The following is a 25,360-nucleotide window of genomic DNA, read 5'->3' as shown; positions in this document are numbered from 1 at the left end:
AATAGAGCTCTGTTGTTTTTCCTGATGTCATGAATTTGCATTAGGAAGTAGATATAAAGCAGATTGATTTGTTTGATATGGATCAGGACACCTGTGAATTTAAAAAAACAGAAACGGCACACTGTAGAAGACAGTGGACGAAGAGATGTCACGGATTTTGAGTCCGCTCCTGTCGACTCGTGAGAATGGCCTTCTCTGCAGTTTACTTAGTCATGATTGCAGTGTGAGTTCACTTGTTTTTGTTATACATCAATTGATCAGTTGAAACCATACATTGTGCAGGAATTACTGTTATTGCATTCCCATATTTCACTGTTAGCCTATAGTGTGTGTGTGTTGTTTAAAATGTCATTCAATGACATAATTTTCAGGTGAGATTCAGAATATACAGTACAGGTCAAAAGTTTGGAAACATTACTATTTTTAATGTTTTTGAAAGAAGTTTCTTCTGCTCATCAAGCCTGCATTTATGTGATCAAAAATAAAGAAAAAAGTAATATTGTGATATATTATTACAATTTAAAATAATTGGTTTTCAATGTATTATACTTTAAATTATCATTTATTTCTGTGATGCAAAGCTGATAGAAATCATTCTAATATGATGATTCATTATCAAAGTTGGAAACAGTTCTGCTGCTTAATATTTTTTCATAACCTGTGATACTTTTTGTAGTATACTTTGATGAATAAAAAGTAAAAAGAAAAAAAAAGCACATTTTTTAAAAATAGAAATCTTTTGTAACAACAATATATACTACTGGTCAGTAATTTGGGGTCAGTCTTTTTCTTTTTTTTTTTTTTTTTTTAAATAAATCAATACTTTTATTCAGCAAGGATGTGTTAAATTGATCAAAAGTGATTGTAAAGAAGATGTATATTATTAGAATTTTTTTATAAATGCAGTTCTTTTAACCTTTTATTCATCAAATATATTAGGCAGCAGAACTGTTTCCAACACTCATAATAAATCAGAATATTAGAATGATTTCTAAAGGATCATGTGATAGACTGGATGTCACATGTGACACTGAAGACTGGAGTAATGATGCTGAAAATTCAGCTTTGCATCACAGGAATAAATTATTTTTTAAAGTATATTCAAATAGAAAACTATTATTTTAAGTTGTAATAATATTTCACAATATTACCGTTTTTTTTCTTCTTTTTTTCTGTATTTTTGATCAAATAAACGCAGCCTTGATAAGCATTAGAGACTTCTTTCAAAAATATAAAAAAATGTAATGTTTTTTGACCTGTACTGTATAAGAAACAGTTTCAGGTCTGTATTGCATTCCACATTACTGTGTGTTGTATATGTTTTCAAGTTTCTTATTCTAAAGATTATAATTCCAACTCAGTACCCAGTGGGATATCAAAACACTTGGTTCTTTTTTCTAGCTCTTTCCATGCATTTGTTTCACTTTTTCTGGAACTTTCATGCAATGCTCATAATGTTTTACTGCTGTCCTTACACATCCTGATCCTAACTGATCACTGGTTTTTCTGGTTTGTAGACAGAACACATGGTGGTTATTTTAATAATTCACAAGTAGAGCCGTAGAAACCAGGGCTGGGTAATACAATTGTTTTTCAACTATGCAAACTTATGCAAACAGCATATTTCGACAAAACTGCAAATTTGTACAGGCAAAAAGACATGGCACAACTACACCGCTGACCGCACTGTCTGTGGTGCAACTGGATCTTTCTGGATACTTGTGGTTGAATGTGTATTTTTAAAACGATATTGTGTGTCTGTGAATATGTACTTTATATGCACTAACATGCATTTTTAGAGACACACTCTATATTTATGTATATGTGTGTTTCTTTGTGTACATTACAGGTTTTAGCATGTGGTATTGTCCAGTTGGTAATTGCAGAGAAAAAGGAGTGGAAAAGTCACAGTTTTGGAGTTTTATGTCTGGTGCAAGATACATTCATTCATTCAACATTCATGAGACTCTACTGTCTTAAGGTGAGGCTAACAGATATTACAGATTTATAATAGAATTCTTATATTAAAGGGATAGTTCACCCAAAAATGTAAATTTTGTCATCATTTACTCACCGGCAAGTTGTTCCAAACCTGTATGAGTTTCTTTCTTCTGTTGAACACAAAAGAATATATTTTGAAGAATGTGTGTAACCAGACAGTCGATGGTACCCATTGACTTCCATAGTATTTTACCGTCAACTGTCTGGTTACACACATTCTTCAAAATCTAGTTGTTTCTGTTCAACAGAAGAAAGAAACTCATACAGGTTTGGAACAACTTGACGGTGAGTAAATGATGACAACATTTTCATTTTTGGGGGAACTATCCCTTTAAATACCAAAACATTAAAGGGTTAGTTCATCCAAAAATGAAAATTCTGTCAGTAATCACTCACCCTCATGTTGTTCCAACCCCGTAAGACCTTCGTTCATCTTCGGAACACAAATTAAGATATTTTAGATAAAATCTGAGAGCTTGATCACTCCTCCATAGGCTTCTAAGGCATTATAACTTGCTGGCCCAGAAAATGCATTAAAGACATCGTTAAAATAGTGACTCCAGTGGCTCAATCTTAAGTTTATAAAGTGACGAGAATACTTTTTGTGCGCAAAAAAATAATAAAAATAACGACTTTATTCCACTAATCATTTCCTTCTCTCTGGGCCTCGAGTTTTTTCACGTAGTATAACTGCGTAGTGCTTCTGTGTTGTACGTCACACGCATCACACACATGACCAGCATCGGCCAATAGTGAGCCTACGTGTGACGTACAACACAGATGCGCTGCGCAGTTATACTACGTGAAAAGACTCGAGGCCCAGAGAGAAGGAAATGAATAGTGGAATAAAGTTGTTATTTTTGTTTTTTTTCCGCACAAAAAGTATTCTCGTCACTTTATAAACTTAAGATTGAGCCACTGTAGTCACTTGGACTATATTAACGATGTCTTTAATACATTTTCTGGGTCAGCAAGTTATAGTGTCTTAGAAGCCTATGGAGGAGTGATCCAGCTCTCAGATTTAATCAAAAATATCTTAATTTGTGTTCCGAAGATGAACGAAGGTCTTACGGGGTTGGAACAACATGAGGGTGAGTGATTACTGACAGAATTTTCATTTCTGGGTGAACTAACCCTTTAAATTAATATGTGATTTTGTGTACATTTCTCTAAAGGTTTTCTACAAATACCAATACACGGAATGTGTTTTTATATATTTAACACTGATGTTGCATCACATAAATCTCACAAATCTCATTACCCTGACATTAATATATATCATACTCTCTTATAAATAAAGGTTCCAAATGGGGGGTTTCACAGTGATGCCGAAGAACCTTACAGTGAACAGTTCTTAAAATAAAAAATTGTTCTTAGTGTGAAGAACATTTTAAAAATAAAGAACCTTTTTCCAATATAAAGACGCTTGCTTGTACTGATTCTACTCTACGGGCTTATTTGCATGCATTATTCATTCATTCATTAATTCATTCTGCACTTTTTTCCAGAAATCTCTTTATTGATTGTCTGCCCTATTTCCATTTCAATTCATTGTGCAATGGTTCTACATTGGATGTTTAGCCCATTTCTTATTTAGATGCTACTACTTTTTTGGTACCACCTCGTCTCTCAGGTTCTGTGTGACTGTGGTTTTTCTCTTTCTCTCAGCAAAAGGCCAAGCTGCAATGGGAACAGGAGCTGTATACACCATTTGAGTACTCAGAAACTTGTGCTTATTTCCACACCTTTCCTGGTGATGTGAGTGACAAATGCATTGCTTTTAAACTCCAAGTCTAATTCTAAGACTGTTCAGAGTATCTCGCTACACACAGTAGCGTGTTTATATGCATCAGGTTTTGACTACATTATGGTTTTGACCAACCAAGCAAACTAAATGCCTTAATCGTGATTTAAAAAAAAATGCTAACAGATTTGTGTAACATTCAGGTTTAGGGCTTAGGGTATTTGAAATATTGTTAGCCGAACAATAGAAGTCAATGCAAAGTCTTCATCATGATGGAAACCAAATGTGTGTGTTCATGCAGGAGTGTCAGATAGGAATAAACTTTGCGGACGAAGGTGAGGCCAAGCAGTTCTACATTGCTATGCAGAAGCAGATCAGTGACAACAAAGGTCTGCCACTCTGAGCACTCCTCACAAATCACATCAAATAAAGAACAATGTGTATCCGAGCCCCATTACACCCGCTGTTTCTCTCTTCTCCAGCATCTCACTCGGGACTCACACGCAGATACAGTGTGGGGGCTGTTTCTGATTGGAAAGACAAGCTTGACAAATGTCTAAGAGGACATGAAGTGCAAAAGAGGTGAGAAACAAAACAGACACAGACTGGCAACCTTAGACTCTGTGCTCTACATCATAGACACTGTAAAACATGATTTTTCGACGTTATAAAAAAATGATTAGTGCATACATGAAATTATGTTACTTACTGTTTCTTTGTCATTTCTGAGAATTGTTTCAAAGTAAATCATTAATTGTTTTTTAAGTGTAGAATATTTGGGTTCTGATTCTGGTCGTATAGGTTTTCTCTTAGAAGTGCATCCAGAGTTCCACACCATCTTAATTCAGATGCAACACTTCCAGAGAGCAAGTCCAGCCAAATAAATAACTCATCGCAGACTCTCTCCAGCGTTAACGAAGAGTCGATCTCGCTCGCCCAGAGGAAAGGGCCCCTCCCACCTCTTCCCCTTCATGCCAGGGCAGCCATGCTGAAGTTGAATCGCAGTTCTAGCATGCAACACTTTACCTCCACCATTGCTGTTCCATCAGAGGTTCCACCCCCTCCATCTTACCACGCTCCCACAGCCCCTCTAAATTCAGCTGTAAGCGTGCTCATATCGCTCATATACTGTATGAAATACCAGAATGTATGTAAATACCTGTTTCATATCATTTTTATATCAAAATGTGTTTGTTGTAGGTTAAAGATCACTCCTCAGCTGGAATGAAGAAAACTTTTCATAATAATGGTAACTCCTCTGTCTAAATCTAATTTGTATGACTCAGTTTTCTCCTTAAGCACTACTAAATATGGCAGACATGTTTCTATATTTACAGCTGGCACCGAGGAGGAATCTGGCTATGATGATTACCTTTAAAACCACCATCCTCTCCAACATAAGGGACTTTATGACACAGCAAAAGAAGGATCTGGTCATGTTATCCCACTATTCCCTCCGAACACTTACACATTGAATATATATCTTTATATGATAGGAATCTCAGCACCACAATGTGGTTCTTTTTTTATGAAAATGATGCAGTGAAGTATATCAAATCTAATAAAACATAACAGTGGCCCCGAACAGTTTCTGAACTGAAGACAACTACAAAGTGTCTAAATACATAGTCTTAATTTTGACAATTTAAAACCTAAATAAATTAATTTTTGTGAAATGTTTTGCTTGAAATGTTTACTTGTGTTATATGCTGTAAAGGGATACTCCGTCTCCACCCACTTACAGTGCCGTTCCAAAACCTCATTTTGTAGGATCTGTCTCAGTGTTTTTGTCCATTCAATGGGCTCTAATGTTGTTTGGTTCCCACTTCCCAATATTCTTCAAAATATCTTTTGTGTTTCATAGAAGTCATGCAGGTTTGGAGCGACAGGAGTAAATGATGACAGGATTTTCATTTTTGGGTGGAGTGTATGGCATTCATACATTTTTAGGTGTAGCTGAACTATCCAAATACTTTTGGAATATTATTTATCATAGTGACTTTTCTTCATTTACGTAGAATGAATAAATAAAGTGTTTTGTTAGAGCTATGATGAGCATTAGATAATGACAACACAAAATGTATAATGTTCTGTGTGATAGTGACTGATAAATTATCAGCTTTGAGATTTCTTCCCTCACTGATTGATAAATGGCAGCATTATCATCACATTTTGCCCTTGGGTTCTTGAAGTTGACAAAATGGAAGTGTGCATTACTGCTAATGAATTTAAAAGATGGAACAGTGTGTGCAGTTCAGTTTCTGTAAGTGGATTAGAATAGGCGTAGAGAGAGAAACATGTTGCACTGAATTTCATTATCTACAGCTCATTTTAATTAAACTATTGTAAAGCAACTCATCTGAAATTACATAATGAGTGTGTGTGAGCGTTATAGGCGTTACTCTGCCCTCAATCTGCTTCTCTGAAGTCTGGGACTCCCATGTGGCTGTTTTTAGACGCGCGTCTGTTATAAACGCGCACACAAATCCTGTACCGGTGCGCTTCTAAAGCAATGTTTCCGCGAACCAACGGGGACAACCACAAGCTCTTCCACAAAAGCCCGTGCCCGCCCGCTGTTCTTTATTATAACCTGGACGATGAGGAATTCTAGCCGCATTCGAGACGGACAAGACCGCGACGGGACAAGTAAGATACGGTATCTTCCCTACAGCAACCGTGTGCGCGGGTCAGATGTGTCAGATCTATCTATCTATCTATCTATCTATCTATCTATCTATCTATATATCTATCTATCTATCTATCCACTTTGATTTGTTGTAAATAATGCATGGAGGAATACTTCTAATGGTCAGTAAACAAACTTTATAATAACCTTAGAAAATGAAAATTATTGGATGATCTACACATTTATTACTTGTGTTTTATATACAGCCTAAGATTTTGTATATTTAGCAGCATGGGTTAAATAAATAAGAATTTGTAATTATGAAAGGCACACACTCTGAGTGTTACTAAGCTGGCATGAGTATGCAAGACAAATCGGTCAGAGTATGTTAGAATGAGGAGAATTGTGTGTGTGTGTGTGTGTGTGTGTGTGTGTGTGTGTGTGTGCGCGTTCTTAGATCAAAATGCATGGTATGTGCCTCCTTAGCTTAGTCAGAATTGCAACTGCACTATCACCCAAAAATAACCATGATACAGATATTTCTTTGTACTGTGCAATTGTACTGTCCAATATAATGTGTTTTAGTGTGCTGGTTTAAGACAAAGGGGTGGACAGGGGTTTTCAGAGCAGATCTGATTAAGGTGTGTCAGCAGTCCTATTGGTGGGTGGATTACTATGGTAACACACCCTGGCAACAATATCAAAATATTTCAGGCCTTTGTGTAGAGCCAATAAATCTTACTGTGGTCTGTGACCCATGTCATAATCTATCTCTTTTTTGTTTGTTTATCTTTTCTTTCCTGAGATATGCACTTCCTCCTATCTGCTCTTACTTCTATACTTTTCTTGTGCTCTATATCCACAGAGAGTTGTTCCTCCTTCTGTGCTTTCCCTTTTTCCACCTCCTTGTTTATTTCTTGCTCATGTGTGGCACACTCTCCATCTCTGTCTTGCTCCCTCTCCCTTTCTGGTTATCTGTGTGAAAGTTCAGCTCTATTCCTCCAATCCCATTTAAGGATTCAGGTCTAACTCGGGTTTTGTGTCTGCGTTTGTGTACGTGTCTTTGCATGTCTATTGAATCTGTATGTTATATGTGCAAAATCTGCTGAATCACTAGCTGCATATACACACCTAATGCAGTTTCAGCCCACTCCCATACACAGAATACTCTCATCTGTTTCTGAGTTTAAAAGGCTCTGCCTCTGATGTCACAGGCTGCTATGTGGGCGGTTGACATCTAGAGGAAAGGGAAAGGGAAAGACTATTTTTGAAAAACATTCACAATGCTCGTTTAATAAACTCAAAATTAACAGGCGGGGATATTAAAAATTTTAAGGAAACAACATTTTCTCAAACTAGAGAATTTAATAGTGATGTCTTTTTTTCAAAAACTGTCTGGATGGTCAAATTGTGCTGTACACTGTGTAAAAACCTTTTATACACATCATTATTCTATAATAATCTAAATATTATTATTTTACAAACTATATTTCTTTATCTTTTTCATCTTTCTGTGGACCTAATGCCTACTTAATAAAAAAATAAAAAGTCTTTGATAACCACACACAGTTGAGTGTCTGAGTACCTGAGCAGTCCGCTGCTGTCCACCTGTCTAAGGAGATTAGTCCTCTTGACCCGCTGACTGGACACTCACCTTTTTTCCCCTCCCTTTCTTTCTTCATCACCTGTTTTGTGTCTTTGCCATCTAGTTAAAAAATAACTGTGGATTTTTTTTTTTAAAGAATAATTAAGACAAATTATAGCCTGTATATATTTTAGAAAAATCTTGAATTCACTTTGGCCTACATCTTTTACACAACTGTGATTCATCATTCAACCACAAGATGGCCCTATTATCCTGCTGTTTTGTTGAACTATTTTCTGTTGAGTAGGCTATATCCCATCTGCAGGATATCCCTCTGCAGCACCTGCAAAACCCACTGACAATAAATACACTACTAGTCTAAGTTTAGACACATCTGACCTTTTGATGTACAGGCTTATTCTAAAATGGTTGAAAGATTTTTTTTAATGGATATGAGTTGGACTGGATAATACATGGCCAGACCAGCACACATGGAAATGTTTAAAAAGCAATTTAAGCTGGTTGAATGGCTGGCTAAAATAAGATATTTGTTTCACTTTTTTGGTCACTAAAAATACTTTGATTTGTGTTGTTACATTATTTTGATGACTTACTAGGCTATTATTTGACGTTTGACTTTGACTGAAGTGTAGCCACATTAGCTAATTTAATTGTATTATAAATTCTTATGCATGTTAGCTAATATTACAGTATGTATAGGCCTATATGTACGATTATTTTTTAGTAAACCTATATAAACTGATACAGTTTATGTACAGCCAGAATTATTGCTTATGATGGTCTAAAATAAGTTCCCGTACTTGATACTACACTTTTTCTCATAACTATGCACAAAAAAAAAAAGAAGCTTTTAAAGAGAGGAAGGTGCCCTTTTTCTTATTCCCCTCTAAAACCAGCTGCTAAACCAGCAATGACCAGGCTGAAACACCAGCTAACCAGCTTAGGCTGACTTTAGCTGTTGTTGTTTTTGTTGTTTTTTTTTCAGCAGGGAAGACCATACAAAACATTACATGTTTGCTTCCAATGATGGGACCTGTAGCCTACTTTCTGCGTATATATTTATAGGGCAAAGTTCTTAGTAATATTATTTACGGGTTTGGTGGCGAAAAAGAACAGAATGTTCAAGTCTTGTAGATATTTGCCATACAGCGCCCCTCACCTCCTCGTGCAGTGTTTTTGATATTCTATTGGTCGACTCATTTCTGTCGAGGGGTTTTGATTGGACAAAGACACATCATCATTCACGACCCATGTGCAATTCATGTGAACAGCAGCAGAGCTGTTTTCCTCCGAACTTCTGCGATCACTTGACTTACTTCTTGTTTGCCTTCCTGATCAGTTTTTTTGTTTGTTTGGCCGCATCATTGAGTAGTTTTACGGTAGATTTCAACACACGAGATACACTGTGATATTTGTACTGTAAATTGTGTAATTTTCAGCGCATGTGTAGTTGTGTACCCTCTACCCTAATACTAATAATAACCAACAACTCTTGTAAACGAGTTTAAAATATTTAATATTATACAATATTTTTTTTGCGTGCAGTGAATTTCGCAAATGAATTTTCGCCGAAAATAAAAATCATGTTAGTCATCATGTTAAATTGTCAGGGGACTTTTTCGTTCTCATAACAAAAAATTGAGTATTCAACTTAAAATAATCAGTTTTATGGCCAGTTTAATGAAATACGTATAGTCTTACAAGTTCATTTAATTTGTTTAACTGGTTATACTTTTTCTAAAATCAGATAAAAACGTATATTGATCTCATTTTAACTCAAAAGTAGTGGCTGTGTTTACGCACCTATGGGGTGCGTTTCCCGAAAGCATCGTTGGCCACTATGGTCGCAATTAAGTTCCGTCGTTACCAATAGAGTTCAATGGACATTGCGATGAACTTGCGACCATAGTTGGCCAACGATGCTTTCGGGAAACGCACCCCTGCCTGATTATGAAACTTTTTTGTAGCAGGTGCGCGTTTTTTGTTGGTATTACGGTAAAGTCTGTCGTCGATAACGCTCAGCCGATATGACATGTTACACAGCCCACCGTGAGCAGCTCAGCCTCAGTTCGCTCAGTAACAGAGATCAGTGGTAGAACTCTGAAGAACCGGGTCATGATAACACAGCCAGGATGAGTTCAAACGAAGATATTATCATGGCGATTCCCAGAGAGCTTACACAAAACCCACTGCGGAAAATATGGATGCCATGCAAGAACGGGCTGCCGGAAAAACACATTTCTCAAAAGAGAGGTATGTTAGCTTTCGTCAAATACCAGCTTCTCACGACTAAATGATCAGAGACAATGTGGTTATGTATATGTGTTTGCTTTATATGCAATTGTCCCAAACGCCTTATTTGTATTTATTTATTTATTTGACAAATTCCCGCTTAATTAATGATACTTGCATGCTTGTACGCGCATCTGTTAGGCTACATTTTACGTTTGATTTAAGTAAGTTACCCAGGGCTCATGTGATGTATCTTTTAGGTTTGGAGGAAATATGTGGGAATATGTTAAAGTTACCATCTGGAGTTGAGTAATAAAACGCTCCCGGTGCGGAAGTAATTATGGTGCATGTTCTGTATTTAGAAAAAGTCTCACAATATGTGCTTGTTTGTTATCTCATTGATTTAATTATCAGGTAATTTCTTCGACATTTCTTCTACTATTCCAATTGCACTTTGCAGCCTTGCATTTAAAGATGAAGCATCATACTGTAAGTAAGCCCATGAAAACTTTAAGTAGGCGCAGCATAATAAGACAGGAATTATGCAGTCAGGATGCACCGAAATCTGCCGGTTAGATAAAGTACAGTAAGTTACATTGAAGCTCCAGTCTAAGTTCTATATTTAGTTACAGTTTTTCCTCCCGCGTGTTTGGTATGAGTAAACCCTGAGTGTTTGAGAATAACATGTGTCCAAAGCATCACAAGTCTAAAGTGCTGTATCACTATCAGCTCCGCAGCCCCTCCCTCTATTTGCTTATTTACTTCATATATCAGTATCAACTCGGCATCATAATAACTGAATATCATGTACTGTGTGAGATACAAGCACAACGCCGGCATGTTTTCAGCACCGGACCGGTACAATGGCTGCATGCATTGTTTTGCGTTGCTGGTGTTCTGTTGGCTGAACCCTGACTGTAGACTGTCTCTGATTGGTCAATGGCGCAACAACATTCGCAGCCCATGTGTGCAGCGTGTGAACACAGAACAGCAGCTGGTCTCTGATGATCAGCACCCTGATGATAAACATCATGAGATAATGTGACCTAGTGTTGGTCATTTTTGATAAACAGAATGTAACAATTCTTTACAGTCTTGTAGTTTTCTTGGCTACTGGGATACAATTGTATATTTTGTAATATTTAAGATTCTACACCTCTTGGTCTCTAATCAAAGCAATCTCAGCAATGTGTGTCTTTGATCATGATCCTTTTGGAAGTATTTTTGGAATTATTTCATAGTGGGAATTGTGTTTTCTTGTCTCCTGCTGTCTTGCCCAGTGTGGCTGTGGGTGGGAAATAAGGATTGTGGTTTGACTTTAGGGATGTCCCTTAAATTCCTTGGGGCCTGTTGCGTTTAAATGGGCAAAAAGTAACCGTGCAGCAGTTGAGGTTTTTTTGTTTTGTTTTGTTTTTCCCAGATCACTGTCGAACCAAAGCTGTTGCCATACAGGATTTTAAGAGGAAGTTTATAGCCTTTTAAAGAGCAGGTTTGCTGAGCGAAGGCTGCACATAAAGAGGGTTTTAACTTGTATGGTTTTACTTAATTATATGCTGATTTTCATCTAACTAGCAGATTTGTTTTGAACTCCATGAACCTGGTTGAATAAGCTGTCCATGCAGCACAATCTGATGCTGAACAGTCTCAGTATGTTTCCTATTTAACTAGTCAGCAGAAAATAAAATACACTGTGTACATGATCTCTCCGTTTTTGAGGGTTCAGGAGAAATCAGCAGATATTGAGAAGAGCTTGATAACCATGAGTTTTAGAATTTAAGTACAGGAAATAAAATATCTTATAAGTCAAATAAGTATCAGAAGGATTGAAGCAAATGTATTAAAAAGAGGTAGAATTTGAGTGTTACATTGTATATACAGTAAATAATAATACATACATTATTATTATAAGTATTATAAATAAATACACAATAATCAGAATAGATTTATGAACATCAAAACATAAACAAATAAAAATGATTTCAAAAGCTGCAGAGATGCTTCCCGTCTCTGACCAACAATAGACTCTGTATGCATGGTTAGCTCTGTCAGATTTTTTGTACTAACTGAAAATGAAGCAAAGACAGAATTCACTCTCCTTTCTGCTGTACACAGAACAGTTGATATTTACAGATGTATTTTTTTTCTTTGTCTCTTGGCAGTATGCATGACCAACTGTCCTACTCTCATTGTGACGGTGGGCTTGCCAGCGAGAGGGAAAACCTACATCTCTAAAAAACTCACACGCTACCTCAACTGGATTGGTGTACCGACAAAAGGTACGTTAATGATGCGCAATGCTCACATACTTATGAACAATTAAACATTAAGTCTACAGCCAATAAATCTGTGTATTTTTTATTTATTTTTCAGAATTCAATGTGGGACAGTATAGGAGGGAATGTGTGAAAATCTACAAGAGCTTTGAATTCTTTCGTCCTGATAATGAGGAAGGGCTGAAGATAAGAAAGTAAGATTCAGCATGTTTTAGTATGTTTTGTTTGTGGACGCTCGTTTTTATATTTTTGCTGTTGTTGTGCATTTTGTGTTGTCATATGTTTTAAAAAAAAAAGTTTTTGGTTTTCAGGCAGTGTGCTTCGACAGCACTTAATGATGTCAGACAGTACCTCAGTGTTGAGGGCGGCCAGGTTGCTGTGAGTAGATTATTATTATTTATTTTTTTTAAATAAATAATACATTTATTCAGCAAGGACACATTCAGTTTGATCAAAAGTGACCATAAAAGATTTATTATGTTAAGATTTCTATTTCAAATAAATGCTGATTTGAGCTGTTTCTATTTATCAAATAATCACCACATTGATAATAATCAAGCAAATTAGCATATTAGTATGATTTCTAAGGGAATTGCGTGACACTGAATACTGCAGTAATGATGCTGAAAATTCAGCTTTTCCATCACAGGAATAAATTTCCTCCTAAAATATAAATAGAAAACAGTTATTTTGAGTTGCAATACTATTTCAAAGTATTATGATATTATGGTTTTCGATCAATTAAATGCAGCCTTGGTGAGCATAAGAGAATTCTTTTCTTTTTTTCAAGAACAAAAAAAAAAATCGTATTTATAAGTGTGCTGATTTTTCAGGTGTTTGATGCTACGAACACAACCAGAGAACGGAGGGCCACCATCATGAGATTTGCAGAACAAAATGGCTATAAGGTAAAACACCATGTTGCGCAGTCATGTGAAATTCATAAACCTTTGGCATTATTTTGTAGGCGTGTTTTTTCCCCCACTGTTTTACTCTTAAAGTCTCTGTTTTTTCCTTAGGTGTTTTTTGTTGAGTCTTTGTGTGAAGACCCCAAAGTTATTGCAGAGAACATTGTGGTAAGGCAGTGATTAAATACTGACAAATGATTCAAAGTTGTAATATTCCAGTGATTTTAATCAGTGATTGGATGATTTTTTTTAAATCTTAACTATCCCAGCATTAATTTCTCTTCTTTTTGTGTGTTGGAGAACAGCAGGTGAAGTTGGGAAGTCCTGACTACACTGACCGTAACACTGAAGAAGCCATCCAGGACTTTATGAAGAGGATCAAATGCTATGAAACCAGTTACCAGCCACTGGATGAAAACCTAGACAGGTCAGAAATCCAATTTCATTGGTTCCCTCTTTCTGAGAACGTGTTCCACCCCAGAGTAAATACAGCATCATATTATTTATGCAGTTTGTGTTCTGTTTCTTAAATGTTGTGTATTTTCTTACAGAGAGTTGTCATACATTAAGATAATGGATGTGGGTCAGCGGTATTTGGTGAACCGCGTGCTCGACCACATTCAGAGCAGAATCGTTTATTATCTGATGAACATCCACATCACACCACGCTCCATCTACCTCTGTCGCCATGGAGAGAGTGACCTTAACGTCAGAGGTCGTATCGGAGGGGATTCAGGCCTGTCGCCCCGTGGTAAAGAGGTGCGTTATGGTATATGTGTCTGTGAGAGAATGTCTACTACGTCGGTCATTTGGATTCATCATCTCTCTTTCTGTTTCTCGTATGTCTCAGTTTGCTCAGGGTCTAGGGAGGTTTATTCAGGATCAGAATATAAAGGATCTCAAGGTGTGGACGAGTCAGATGAAGCGGACCATTCAGACCGCTGAATCGTTAGGTGTACAGTATGAACAATGGAAAGCGCTCAATGAGATCGATGCTGTAAGTGGTATACGATGATGTTCTCTCTGTAATCGCATTTAAAAGTACCAAGTCAGTGACTTTCAGCGTGTGTGCAGGGTGTGTGTGAGGAGATGATGTACGAGGAGATCCAGGAACATTTTCCTCTGGAGTTCGCCCTCAGAGACCAGGACAAATATCGGTACCGCTACCCTAAAGGAGAGGTGTGTTGAAAAGCTAGATTTACAGTCAATTAGAAAAAAATCCTTATTAAATCTGAGAAAATGTAACATTCTCTCTCTTTAGTCTTATGAGGATCTGGTCCAGAGGTTGGAGCCCGTCATTATGGAGCTTGAACGTCAGGAGAATGTTTTGGTTATTTGTCATCAGGCTGTTATGCGTTGTCTACTTGCCTACTTCTTGGACAAGAGTGCAGGTGTGTAGACGGGAACGTGATCGTGGTCAATGAAATATTTTCATATTGTTATGATCTTTAACCTTTTTATTTGCCTTCCAGAAGAGCTTCCATATTTGAAATGTCCTCTACACACAGTCCTGAAGCTTACTCCTGTGGCTTATGGTGAGAAACTCATCCCTCTCACACAAATAGACATTTACTGTGCATGTGAACAGCATATTGTGGTATCTTCACCCAAAAATGAAATTTGAGATTGGTTATGATCTCAATATCTCATATGTACGTAGCCATGCACATTACGACAAATTAATGATTCATTATTAAAGGGCTTTAACTTTTTTTTTAACATAGCACAAGTATAAAACAGGCATGTTCTGACAAAGGACATTAAAGGGATAGTTTACTTTGAAATTAAATTTTGGTATGTTTTAGCTTACCTCAAGGGCATCCAAGATGTTGGTGTCTTTTTTTCCACAGTAGTTTCAATTTTGATATTTTTAGGTCAAACCGTTCTTGTCTGTCAGTCATATAATGCAGGTCTATGGTCACTGTCTCAAAGAGCATGCACAGAGTCCAAATTAAAACAATTCCCCGTCGTCCAAATTAAACAATTCCCCATCGTAAGTACACGTTGATGGCCTAAGACACGAAACGAGCGGTTTGTGTGAGAAAACGAACAGTATTTATATCGTTTTTACCTCTTGTACACAGCCACGTCCAAGTGATCTGATCTGACGTGTACGCAGACTGGTGCATAGATATATACACTAGATGTCGCCTTGTCTACGGCAGTTCATTGGAACGAATGTCTTTAAGGCGACATCTAGTGTATATATCTATGCACCAGTCTGCGTACACGTCACACACCAGGATGCCCGCGCGCCCTCAGATCACTTGGACGTGGCTGTGTACAAGAGGTAAAAACGATATAAATACTGTTCGTTTTCTCACACAAACCGCTCGTTTCGTGTCTTAGGCCATCAATGTGTACTTACGATGGGGAATTGTTTTAATTTGGACTCTGTGCATGCTCTTTGAGACAGTGACCATAGACCTGCATTATATGACTGACAGACAAGAACGGTTTGACCTAAAAGGCTTACTGTACGTTTAAGATGACCTTGACTCTCCATGAGAGGTGATGGTGTTCTGTGTGAAACAACAGCACTGACAGCAAAAACTATTGAGTAGTTTAACACTAAGAACAGAACGTGGAGAGCCGACCTTAAGTAGTTTTAGAGAGGATTTTACAGCGGTGAATTATGAAACCAGTTCAAAGACGCATTGAGAAATTTGCTGAATCCTTGAGGGAGCATTTCTCCCTGGTGTCTTATTTGTTGAAGAGTTCATTTAATTACCTGGAAACGTGACATCTTGAAATGTACTTTAATGTAACCTAGATTCTCTCCTGCACTAGGCTGTAAAGTGGAGTCAATCTATCTTAATGTAGAAGCAGTGAACACTCACAGAGACAAACCTGAGGTAAGAAAACAAGACAGTCATTTTACATGTATAAATATTAATTCTGTCGGTTTTTGAACATAAATTAAAAATCCATTCTTTGACGGTGACAGAATGTGGACATCTCCCGTCTGGCAGAAGAGGCTCTTCTCACTGTTCCGGCCCACTATTGACCTATGACATCACATCCTGTTCATCAGCAACACTCCCATCATGCTCTTCCATCCTTTTTATGTGACTCCTCTTATTGGTTTCTTTGTGTTTGAAAACATTGGGCAGAAAGTCAGTTTTGAGTCCTGAAGATGAGCAACTTTAGGACTTAGATTCGTATTTTCTCTCTTCTCAATTGCCACACAGGTGACTGGAATCCAGTTATTGATTTAATAACCCTAGTGTTGGGGTGTGAGTGTGCGTTCACACGTGTAGGTATTGTTTCTATACATTTCTACTTAAGATTTTTGCTAGAATCATTAATGGTTTTTTTGTGTATGTGGGACTAAATGATTGGTCCAGGTGTGTGTGTGTGTGTGTGTGTGTGTCTTCACATAATGACTGTTTAATGTTTTTGTTTTTTGATTTGCTTTCTGGCTTCACATTTCTTTAAGCAATACTTTACATCTCAGTCATTCACACACTGGAGTTTAAATTAAGTGATTTGGCTTTCAATTAACACTAAATGCTATTCATAAAAATAGAATACTAACTTGTTTTTTTTTTAAATGACTGCAGGTTTATCAGCGCACATGATCATTACTTTGTACAGTTTTGAAACCACTGGGATGTTGCAACTCCTATCAGACTTGTGACATGAGCGTTTTAAAAATGCTCAAAATGTTGCAAGAAATTTTCACATATATTACCTCTGTTACATTTCCTGCAAAAGCAAAATATAATGTTTACATTTTTAAAGTCTTGTTACAATAGTTTTTTTTTTTTTTTTTCACATTAAGCATACTTATAATTTTCTTTACTTTTGGACAAAAAAACTATTTCTTAAATCTCAACTATATATTTGAAATTGATTTGTGCTTAAATTTTTATTTTATTTTTTTACTCTACAGTCTAGTGTTTAAGGAGATAAAGTGATTGAAACGTGTTCATCTCAATTATTGTCATGCTTATTACCAGGAGATTTATTTTCTTCATCTATTATTTGAAGAGCACATCTGAGAACCAAATGTGAAGAGCTCTGTGAATCTGTGATTTATTCTGTCCTGTGGGTCGCTGTGACCAGTAGGGCTGAATATGCTAATGTGCTTGAAGCTCATGGTTCTCAAATTTGATGCACAATGTCACATTTTCTCATTAAATCATTCTTTCATGTAATATTGTCTCCAAGTTCTGCTGAATTGACTTATTTTTGCATCTTCATAGCAGACATGTTCCTATAAAGTGAACCCAACTTTTAAAGCCAATTTAGTCTCAACCATTGTTACATGTTACTTACTAGACACTTGTCTAAAAAGATTTTAATCAATGTAGGTGTTTTTTAAACATTCCATATGGATGTCAATCAATCACAGTAATAGAAATTCTAAAAGAGAGAAATATCAAAACATCAAAATAAATATACAGGGAAAAATATACAAACATTTCACACATTATATTAATCTCAAACTGAATCCATTTTGATAAAAAGGTGCAAAGAAAACCAGAGGGACATAATTCTGAGAACCACTCTGTGAAAGCATCCTATAATACTATACTTATACACAGTGCAAAGATTCTTGTGATCATGTCAGTGCTTAAAATATTAATATACCACCTCATACAGCAATGAGGGCCAAAATATCACGATTCAAGTCCTTTGATTGTAAAGAATCCAAGTATGACTTCATGACCATGTTAGAGTCCATACTAAGACAATATGACATGCTTTTAAGGCTGCGACACTGCGCATATATATTATGCTTGACTGGTGCTTCCATTATGTCAGTCAGACCTCAGGCCCCGCCTCTCATGCCGGCTGCTGTGGGTTGATATTGAGGTGGGCGGGGTTTCCCAGCAGACCAATCCTTTGCTTGTGTTTCCTCTGCTCAGTCATCTGAAGATTGACACACAAGGATGAGTTCAAACAAAACAATTAAGTTAGATATGCACACCTCACACCACAAGTTGACAGCTTATGCAATTTAGGTGTAGTACAGGCTTTTTGTTTTATAAAAAAAAACGTTCTAAGAATTTATAGTGTGTACTCGCACACCTTTATTAAACAAGTCGCACACTCACCTGCTCTTTGAGCTCTGTGAGCTGATTGGTCAGGTTGGAGACCAACCTCATTGTGGAATCTAGTTTTTCCTGCAGACTGCGTAGTTCATTCTGTTCACCCTCTCCATCACTGCTGACCAGAGACATGGCCCTCATTCGAGGAAACCAGTCCAAATTGTGTTCCTGAATGGGTTTTAAACAGGTCATGCACCGATAAACATTAAACGATTTATGGTTTTATTTAGCTGCCATGGCGGTTTAATTTCTCTCTCTCTCTCTCTCTGTTAATATATTCTTAAAAGTTACTATAATTATACATAATTACTACAATTATACACACATTCAAATGTAAAATTATATTTATATTTGAATTTTATATATATACACACACTATGTATATATATTTTTTTTTCTTTGGGTCTTGATTTTGAGGTGAAATATGACCTGTATGTGTTCTTGACATTCATATGCTGTTTTTTTTAATACCATCTGCAAACTGGAGAAAAAAAAACACGACTGACCTGCTAAGGGCAATGAGCTTCAGCTTGATTAGTATCAGATCGCACACAAAAATATCTAAATGTTTTCTCGTAAAAGCCTCATGATAATTTCAAAGTAGACAGTCGTCACCATGGATGCTCTCACCTTGATCATCTGAGCGACGTAGCTCTCAGGGCCTGTGTATTCAGTGGAGTCCTTGACCCGCACCAGCACAATGAAGAACAGGTAATGCCACAGGTTGTGCTCTTCCTTTATGTGCTCCTCAAACGTCACCGTTTTATTATCAAACTTATCTCTCTCCAGACCTGTGGGTGGACAAGAAAATGACCCAAAAATAAATTCCCAATCACATGTAAAGGCACATATATGTTTAAGTACAACTGATTGTTGAGAGGATTTGCATTTCATCTCACCGCAGATGAAACATGTGGTCTTGAGGATCTCTTCTTTTCTCTGCTTCTCACTTCTCAGGTCAGCAAACGTGTCAATGATGACACCAAAGATGAGATTCAACACAATGATGATCACCAGGAAGAAGAACAGAAGATCATACACGACACGTGCAGCGAACAGATGCTCCTGGAAGCACACACAGAGGTTTCGATTGAAGTTGTTATTAGGAAAAATGAACTATCACTGTGAATATATTTTTGTGCGTACCTCTTTGGATGGCTTGCGCAGAACATCTCCAACTCCACCACCACTCCTGAGACCGTGACTCAGTACAGTGATCATACACATCCACAGAGAATCACACGCTCGCTCTACATCATCTATAAACACACAAAACACACAATGTAAAGGCACTATTTCCACTCACTACCAGCGTATGACTGATGCATAAAATATTGCCTCAAAGGGATGTTAACATTTAAATGATTGGATGACATGATTAAAATAACTGGATTAGAGCTGGCAATTTTAATACATTAATAATATTTTTTTAAGATTTAAACATTTTAACCAAATAGACAGCCTAGAATGGATGCATTTGACTGCTCACCCTCCTCCACTTCCGCAGGCAGACAGGACCCATTTTTTACATTGCAGACCCCCTCAGACACGAAACCAGCAGCCAAATTTACTCCCTCCTCTGGCACACATTCAAATACAACAGAAAAGATTTACAAAACCACCAGTATGAACAGCGTGTGTGTGTGTGTGTGTGTGTGTGAGAATGTGTTACCCAGAGTGCTGTTGGGGATGCGGTTCACCTCCAGGATGAAGTCATCCTTAAAGAACATGTATCCAACAATAGAGAAGAGGTAGACCAGGATCAGACCCAGAACAGCTGTTAGGACAATAGAGCGGCCGTTTCGGGTCACACTCTTGATTACGTTCAAAAGAGTCTCTTCCCTGTTCACCAGGTCAAACAACTACACACACACACACACACACACAGAAGTACAATTAATTAACATTACTTATATATAATAATTATATTGTTAAAAAACACATAACAAAATATATATGATTAAAAAAATACAATATTATTATGTATTTATTAATTTGTTGCCTTATTTTATTAAACAATTGAATAAGATTTTTAGACAGACCAGTAGACTGTAAAAGAAGACGTGTCCAAAAAGGCCCAGAGTGCAGATGAGAAGGTACAACAGATGAAACAGGAACTCTTTATCCATCACCATCACCCAGTAACCGCGGGTAAACGTCCCACGGTTTCCCACAAAGCTTAGCATGAACACTATCTTATTGCAAACCTGTGCATACACCAAATGAGGTCAGTGTCAATAAAGTCTGACACCACGTAAGACTGTAATTATCATTTTTATAGAAACTGTGTGTACAGTGTATGAATGTATATTGTATTCACTCAAAATAAAGCCCTCCCATGTGTGTTTGTGATCGTACATTAAAAGCTCCCAGGAGTGTCAGCATATGCTGCAGGCCCACTGAGAACCCCAGCTGCAGAACAGTGCAGATGACCAGGACTCGCACTGCGTTCGGCCTCGGTGACATCAACACAAAACTCAATGAGCCCAACAAACACACCCACAGCAACAGAGAAAGAGAAGGATCCAGTGAACCTGAAACACGCACACACCACGTGTAAGGTGTAAATGTTCAAACACAGGTCAGGGATATTGTGGAAAGAAAGGCTGAGTCGTGAGGAGGACACTATAAAGAGAGCTCACTTTCGTTCATTCCGTCCAGAGGGTAGAAGAACGCCACCAACAGATTAATGAGAACAGCCAGGTTAAAAGACACATTACTCCAGAAAGACATGTTCCGGCTACACCAGTACAAAACTGGCTGTGCTAAAAACGAAATGAAAGGGATGAAATTCAGAAATTACGATATAAAAAACGCCTAATGTACAATTAAACAACAATTTGCTCAGAATGGCTCAGTGTACAGCATAACTTATGACAATAAAAAAAGATAATGTAAAACATTGAAAAATCAAAAGACAATACAAAAAAAACTAAAATAAATTAAAACAGTAATATTAAAACTTTTTCCCATTGCTCATGTTAGTTCATGTTAACTAATGGACACTCCACCGTTTTTTCATATTAAACTATGTTATTCCCTTAACTAAGACGAGTTGATGCATATCTCTCTCGTCTCAGTGCGTTCACTCAATCGCTCTGGCGCGCGGCGACACTTTGATAGCACTTAGCTTAGCCCAGTTCATTCATTAGGGACCAAACAGAGATGACGTTAGAAGCGACCAAACACCTCCACGTTTTCCCTATTTAAATACAGTTACACGACCAAGTATGGTGACACAAAATAAAACGTGGCGCTTTTCTAAGCGGGTAAAAAGGATAACCATAATGTATGGCGGAATAGCACTTGGGACTCGGGAGCACTTCGACTCGGCGCAGTAAAAAGCCACGCCTGAAAAATCCTCTCCTCCTCTCTCTCTCACTTCTGTCATTAGAACCAACGTGACTTTTTTACTGCGCCGAGTCGAAGTGCTCCCAAGTGCTATGCCGCCATACATTATAGTTATACTTTTCCTTCCTTATCAAAGTGTCGCCGCGCGCCAGAGCGATTGAGTGCACGCACTGAGACGAGAGAGATATGTATCAACTCGTCTTAGTTAAGGGAATAACATAGTTTAATATGAAAAAACTGTGGAGCGTTCTTTTAAAGCTGCAGTCCGTAGTTTTTCCTCTTTGTCGCCATCTCTGTTCGAAATCTGCAATTGCAGTGGCACAGCATGGATGAATCCAGTGTTTTGAGGAGAATGTGCGGCTGTCAGTCACCGCGCCGGTGTGGATACTGTCATTCGGAATCACAGATTATACTTTTTGGAAGTATGACCAACATAAGAATTTTCACCGGAAAATGTCATCCGAACAAGTAAGTAACATCCACTTTTGTTCTGACCAACTAAGGGAACAAAAGCATTGCAGTAAGTCGCGCTGATTAAATCTAACGATCGCTTATCATATCACGTCAAACCGTGCAAATTATACTTTCTTCTCAAATTGTTAATGTTAACAACATCAGCACTGCGTGACTACATTTAATGCCTTTCCGATTTTTATCCTTGTTTTCGCATGGGCCCGGTGGATCCTTTCTGGATCTGCCATCAAATTGATAAGTTTAATTATATCAAGTGCTGTGAGAAAAGGCTATAAATCTCCACCTCCAACATCCGCACATGCAACATAGCCTCCTAGCCAAGACACCTTCTTTTTATGTACAGATGTGACGTAATGACGCAAAGACATGCTCGAATTTCCCGCGGAAATCCACCAATAATTCACCACTGGAATTAAAAACATTATTACAAGCTTACCGTTTTGAATCGAGCTAAGGCAAGCAGATAGTTTTGAACACTGGCTGGTTATGTACTTGCTCAAAATTTTATTTTGGATCATTTTTAACCCAAAAAAGTTACGGACTGCAGCTTTAACTAATGAAACCTTACTGTAAAGTGCTACCAATTTTGCAACTAATAAGAATGGTTAAAGTGAATGTATACCTAACACTTAAATAAAACAGAAGAGGGCTGAATTAAACCATTTTCAAACACCAGAGAATGTCCATGCAAATAAACGAACACACATTTACCTCTTAGTTTTTTCTGCCACCTCATTTCATTGAAGAGGTCGTCTGCGTGCAGGAAGAAGTCATTTATTTTACTGCCCTGTTCGTCTCTCTCTGTACCATAGTACACACGCAGCTTGGATTCATTTGTCAGAAAAGAACAGATATTCGGTACGGGAAACACAATCTGTTCCATAGTGCGATCCTGGCGGACTATCTGTGTATATAAAAACATAAAAGAGCACGTGCAAAGACGAGAATTTAAAACCAATAAACAAAATGCATTTCAAGATTTTATGTTTAAAAGCATTTGAGTGTTTTACCTCTATCTGTGAGGTGTGTTTCGTGTAATACTCCAGGGCCTGGTCCTCCCCACCTGGTTTCAGTAGTATTTGCAACTCCTTATTGTGACGTGACAGCTGAAATGGCAATTTCATCAGATCACACTACTGATCTAATGAAGTGCTCTTAGATAAAGAGATATGCCATTTGGAATAATGGTCAGGGCCGTACCCACCATTGAGGTTTTTCGAGGTGTATATTATAAAGGTTGTGAAATAATAGCTTGACAAATTATTCATGCTTCTGCCCATTGACAAGGTTTTAAACATATTGTTATCCAGTTTTTTTGGTCTTCAAATGTCTTCAAATGCACACATGTAGATCAGGAAAATCACAATTTTCTAATAAAAATGTTCTTATGAAAGGCCCAAACACTTTCCAACTGGCTTTGGTATAGTAAATACTGTACCAAATAAAAATATGCTTGTCAGTTAGTAACTTTATTGTGGATTAAAGAGAATCAAAGGAATGGTAATCTAACTCTCGCTGATAGAACTGACATGCGTAATTCAAAGTATTAAAGTAAGACATCTGTCTTCACTTGCATCTTATGCCACAGTAGAAAATTTACCATATATTGCAAAATACAGTTTCACAGCTAGAAATATTTATGGCTGGCAAATGTTCTCCTTATACCCTACACTTGCAGATGTGGAAGTTATTTTTGTTCATATGTATAGGAGTGTGTGTGTGTGTACCTGATGTGCAAGGATATAGATGTTGTGTCCAACATTGCGTGGTGAAGCCGCATGGTCCTCTCCGTTCTCCTGTTCCTCATCCTCAAACTCTGTCTCCCCCTGCTGGTAGGCCATTTTCATCACCTCCACCTTGAACATGAACACACACAGCTGGAGTTGTGCAAATGTTGTATCCAAAGAATGTTAATGTTTATGGTTTACTATCTGTCTTTATAGAATGACTCCAAGATATAGTTAAAGCAATGAGTGAAGCAGGATATTCTGGCATAATAACTAACATACTCACTAGTTCTTTTGGTCTCATGTTGTACAGAATTCTTTCTGCGTTCTCACTGTCGTGACGGCTCTCCATGATGGCCAGCAGTAGCTTAGATGCATTATTCTAAGAAAAAAGACAATTGTGTAAATTTATTGGTAATAAAAATATAAAACCCTAAAACATTCAGTTAAGTTAATTATTTATAATTATTTTTATATTTTACCACTTTAAAATAAAAAGCAATAGACCAGATAGATAGGTTACGACAAGATCATTTTGACCTTATTTTCACTTTACATAAAATGCTAACATTTTCACTTTTCTTCCGTCCAGTGATAATTTGGAAAGAAAAAGCGATTGAAGCCTAATGTTACTAACATAGCAGAAAAAAAGTAGAAGCCTAACATAGCAATGTTTGTAACTTTAATTGTAATTTAAATGCAACACATAATGTGTTTTTTTCATTCCATCGCACTACTTTTCCATCATTTTTTAATGTAAACATCAACCTAGACGTATGGTTAAGTTAGTGATTGACTGTTGCGCACTCATCTCGAACCATTTGCAGAGTAGGCTATCGTATGACGTTGCTTTCTAAAACGCGGCACTCAAGTTAAAATAACTTTTAAAAAACGCGATTCTAGACCTGCACTTAAGTGCGTCTCGTGTTTTAATCGCGAAAACCCGTCCTATGTGAATGACCCCTAACTTACTGCAATTTATTGCGCTGTTATTTAAGCAGACAGTTTGCCTCGTACATTCAGTTTAACAGCATTAACAACAAGCGAAGCCAAAGAGGGCAAGGTTTCAACTGAACTATATGCATTTTAAACACTTGCATTATGTTCTTGCTCCGTCCATGCAATAAATGCACGTTCTTAAATGAGCGAGGTTTTCTAGCTCATTTCAATTTGGTAGTAATCAAAAAAATCTAATCAGAGTTGTGTCTCAACATTTACAAGTAAATATGAAGATACATATTCATGAAGATACAACTCTTTGTAAATTACACCTTGATAGTAAGCAAACTTTTCTGCCCGTTTTCGTGTGTTTGTCAGCCTATGCTTTTCTGCTACAGACTGAAGCGCGTATAGCCTATAAC

General features: G+C 37.3%; 3 protein-coding genes across 7 annotated transcripts in view; 2 read left to right on the top strand and 1 right to left on the bottom strand.

Annotated features, from left to right (window-relative positions):
• The first annotated feature begins 91 nt into the window (after nt 1–91).
• On the top strand, nt 92–5,425 carry LOC311301218 (uncharacterized protein). Of its 2 annotated transcripts, XM_084426183.1 has the most exons (8): nt 92–223; nt 1,850–1,981; nt 3,670–3,759; nt 4,047–4,134; nt 4,228–4,327; nt 4,547–4,847; nt 4,946–4,994; nt 5,083–5,425. In XM_084426183.1, the coding sequence occupies exons 1-8, from the start codon at nt 146–148 to the stop codon at nt 5,121–5,123; spliced, it is 879 nt and encodes a 292-aa protein (XP_084282309.1). In that variant the 5' UTR covers nt 92–145; the 3' UTR covers nt 5,124–5,425. The 2 variants fall into 2 exon arrangements, with proteins under 2 accessions (XP_084282309.1, XP_084282308.1); XM_084426182.1 differs by having other exon boundaries at nt 4,547–4,994; nt 5,083–5,192.
• A 4,556-nt stretch (nt 5,426–9,981) lies between these two features.
• pfkfb4b (6-phosphofructo-2-kinase/fructose-2,6-biphosphatase 4b) lies at nt 9,982–17,550 on the top strand. Its single transcript, XM_084426178.1, has 14 exons — nt 9,982–10,230; nt 12,369–12,485; nt 12,580–12,676; nt 12,794–12,860; nt 13,316–13,390; nt 13,502–13,558; nt 13,696–13,817; nt 13,942–14,149; nt 14,241–14,387; nt 14,465–14,569; nt 14,652–14,781; nt 14,863–14,925; nt 16,181–16,245; nt 16,338–17,550. Exons 1-14 carry the CDS (start codon nt 10,110–10,112, stop codon nt 16,395–16,397), a joined length of 1,434 nt encoding a protein of 477 aa, XP_084282304.1. The 5' UTR covers nt 9,982–10,109; the 3' UTR covers nt 16,398–17,550.
• Nucleotides 17,551–17,675: 125 nt separating this feature from the next.
• Nucleotides 17,676–25,360, bottom strand: part of itpr1a (inositol 1,4,5-trisphosphate receptor, type 1a) — a 32,173-nt gene continuing 24,488 nt past the window's right edge. For all 4 annotated transcript variants that reach the window (XM_084426168.1, XM_084426170.1, XM_084426169.1 and 1 more), the window contains 14 exons: nt 24,286–24,381; nt 24,000–24,128; nt 23,283–23,378; nt 22,984–23,176; nt 21,090–21,212; nt 20,806–20,981; nt 20,490–20,654; nt 20,120–20,309; nt 19,937–20,026; nt 19,594–19,706; nt 19,347–19,512; nt 19,078–19,238; nt 18,454–18,615; nt 17,676–18,268 (listed from right to left, as the gene is read on the bottom strand). In XM_084426168.1, the coding sequence (XP_084282294.1) occupies nt 18,182–18,268; nt 18,454–18,615; nt 19,078–19,238; nt 19,347–19,512; nt 19,594–19,706; nt 19,937–20,026; nt 20,120–20,309; nt 20,490–20,654; nt 20,806–20,981; nt 21,090–21,212; nt 22,984–23,176; nt 23,283–23,378; nt 24,000–24,128; nt 24,286–24,381 (1,947 nt within the window). In that variant the 3' untranslated portion in view covers nt 17,676–18,181. The remainder of the gene's footprint in view (nt 18,269–18,453; nt 18,616–19,077; nt 19,239–19,346; nt 19,513–19,593; nt 19,707–19,936; nt 20,027–20,119; nt 20,310–20,489; nt 20,655–20,805; nt 20,982–21,089; nt 21,213–22,983; nt 23,177–23,282; nt 23,379–23,999; nt 24,129–24,285; nt 24,382–25,360) is intronic.

Source organism: Rutilus rutilus (genome assembly GCF_951802725.1).
Source record: "Rutilus rutilus genome assembly, chromosome: 12".
NCBI lineage: Eukaryota > Metazoa > Chordata > Actinopteri > Cypriniformes > Leuciscidae > Rutilus > Rutilus rutilus.
Note: the sequence above shows the minus strand (reverse complement) of the source record. Positions and strands in the feature narration are given on the sequence as shown.

Coding starts and splice junctions, on each gene's coding strand:
- LOC311301218 (XM_084426182.1), top strand. CDS start 146: ATGTCACGGATTTTGAGTCCGCTCCTGTCGACTCGTGAGAATGGCCTT. Junction 3,760..4,046: donor TCCACACCTTTCCTGGTGAT/GTGAGTGACAAA, acceptor GTGTTCATGCAG/GAGTGTCAGATAGGAATAAA. Junction 4,135..4,227: donor GCAGATCAGTGACAACAAAG/GTCTGCCACTCT, acceptor TCTCTTCTCCAG/CATCTCACTCGGGACTCACA.
- pfkfb4b (XM_084426178.1), top strand. CDS start 10,110: ATGAGTTCAAACGAAGATATTATCATGGCGATTCCCAGAGAGCTTACA. Junction 10,231..12,368: donor ACACATTTCTCAAAAGAGAG/GTATGTTAGCTT, acceptor GTCTCTTGGCAG/TATGCATGACCAACTGTCCT. Junction 12,861..13,315: donor TTGAGGGCGGCCAGGTTGCT/GTGAGTAGATTA, acceptor CTGATTTTTCAG/GTGTTTGATGCTACGAACAC.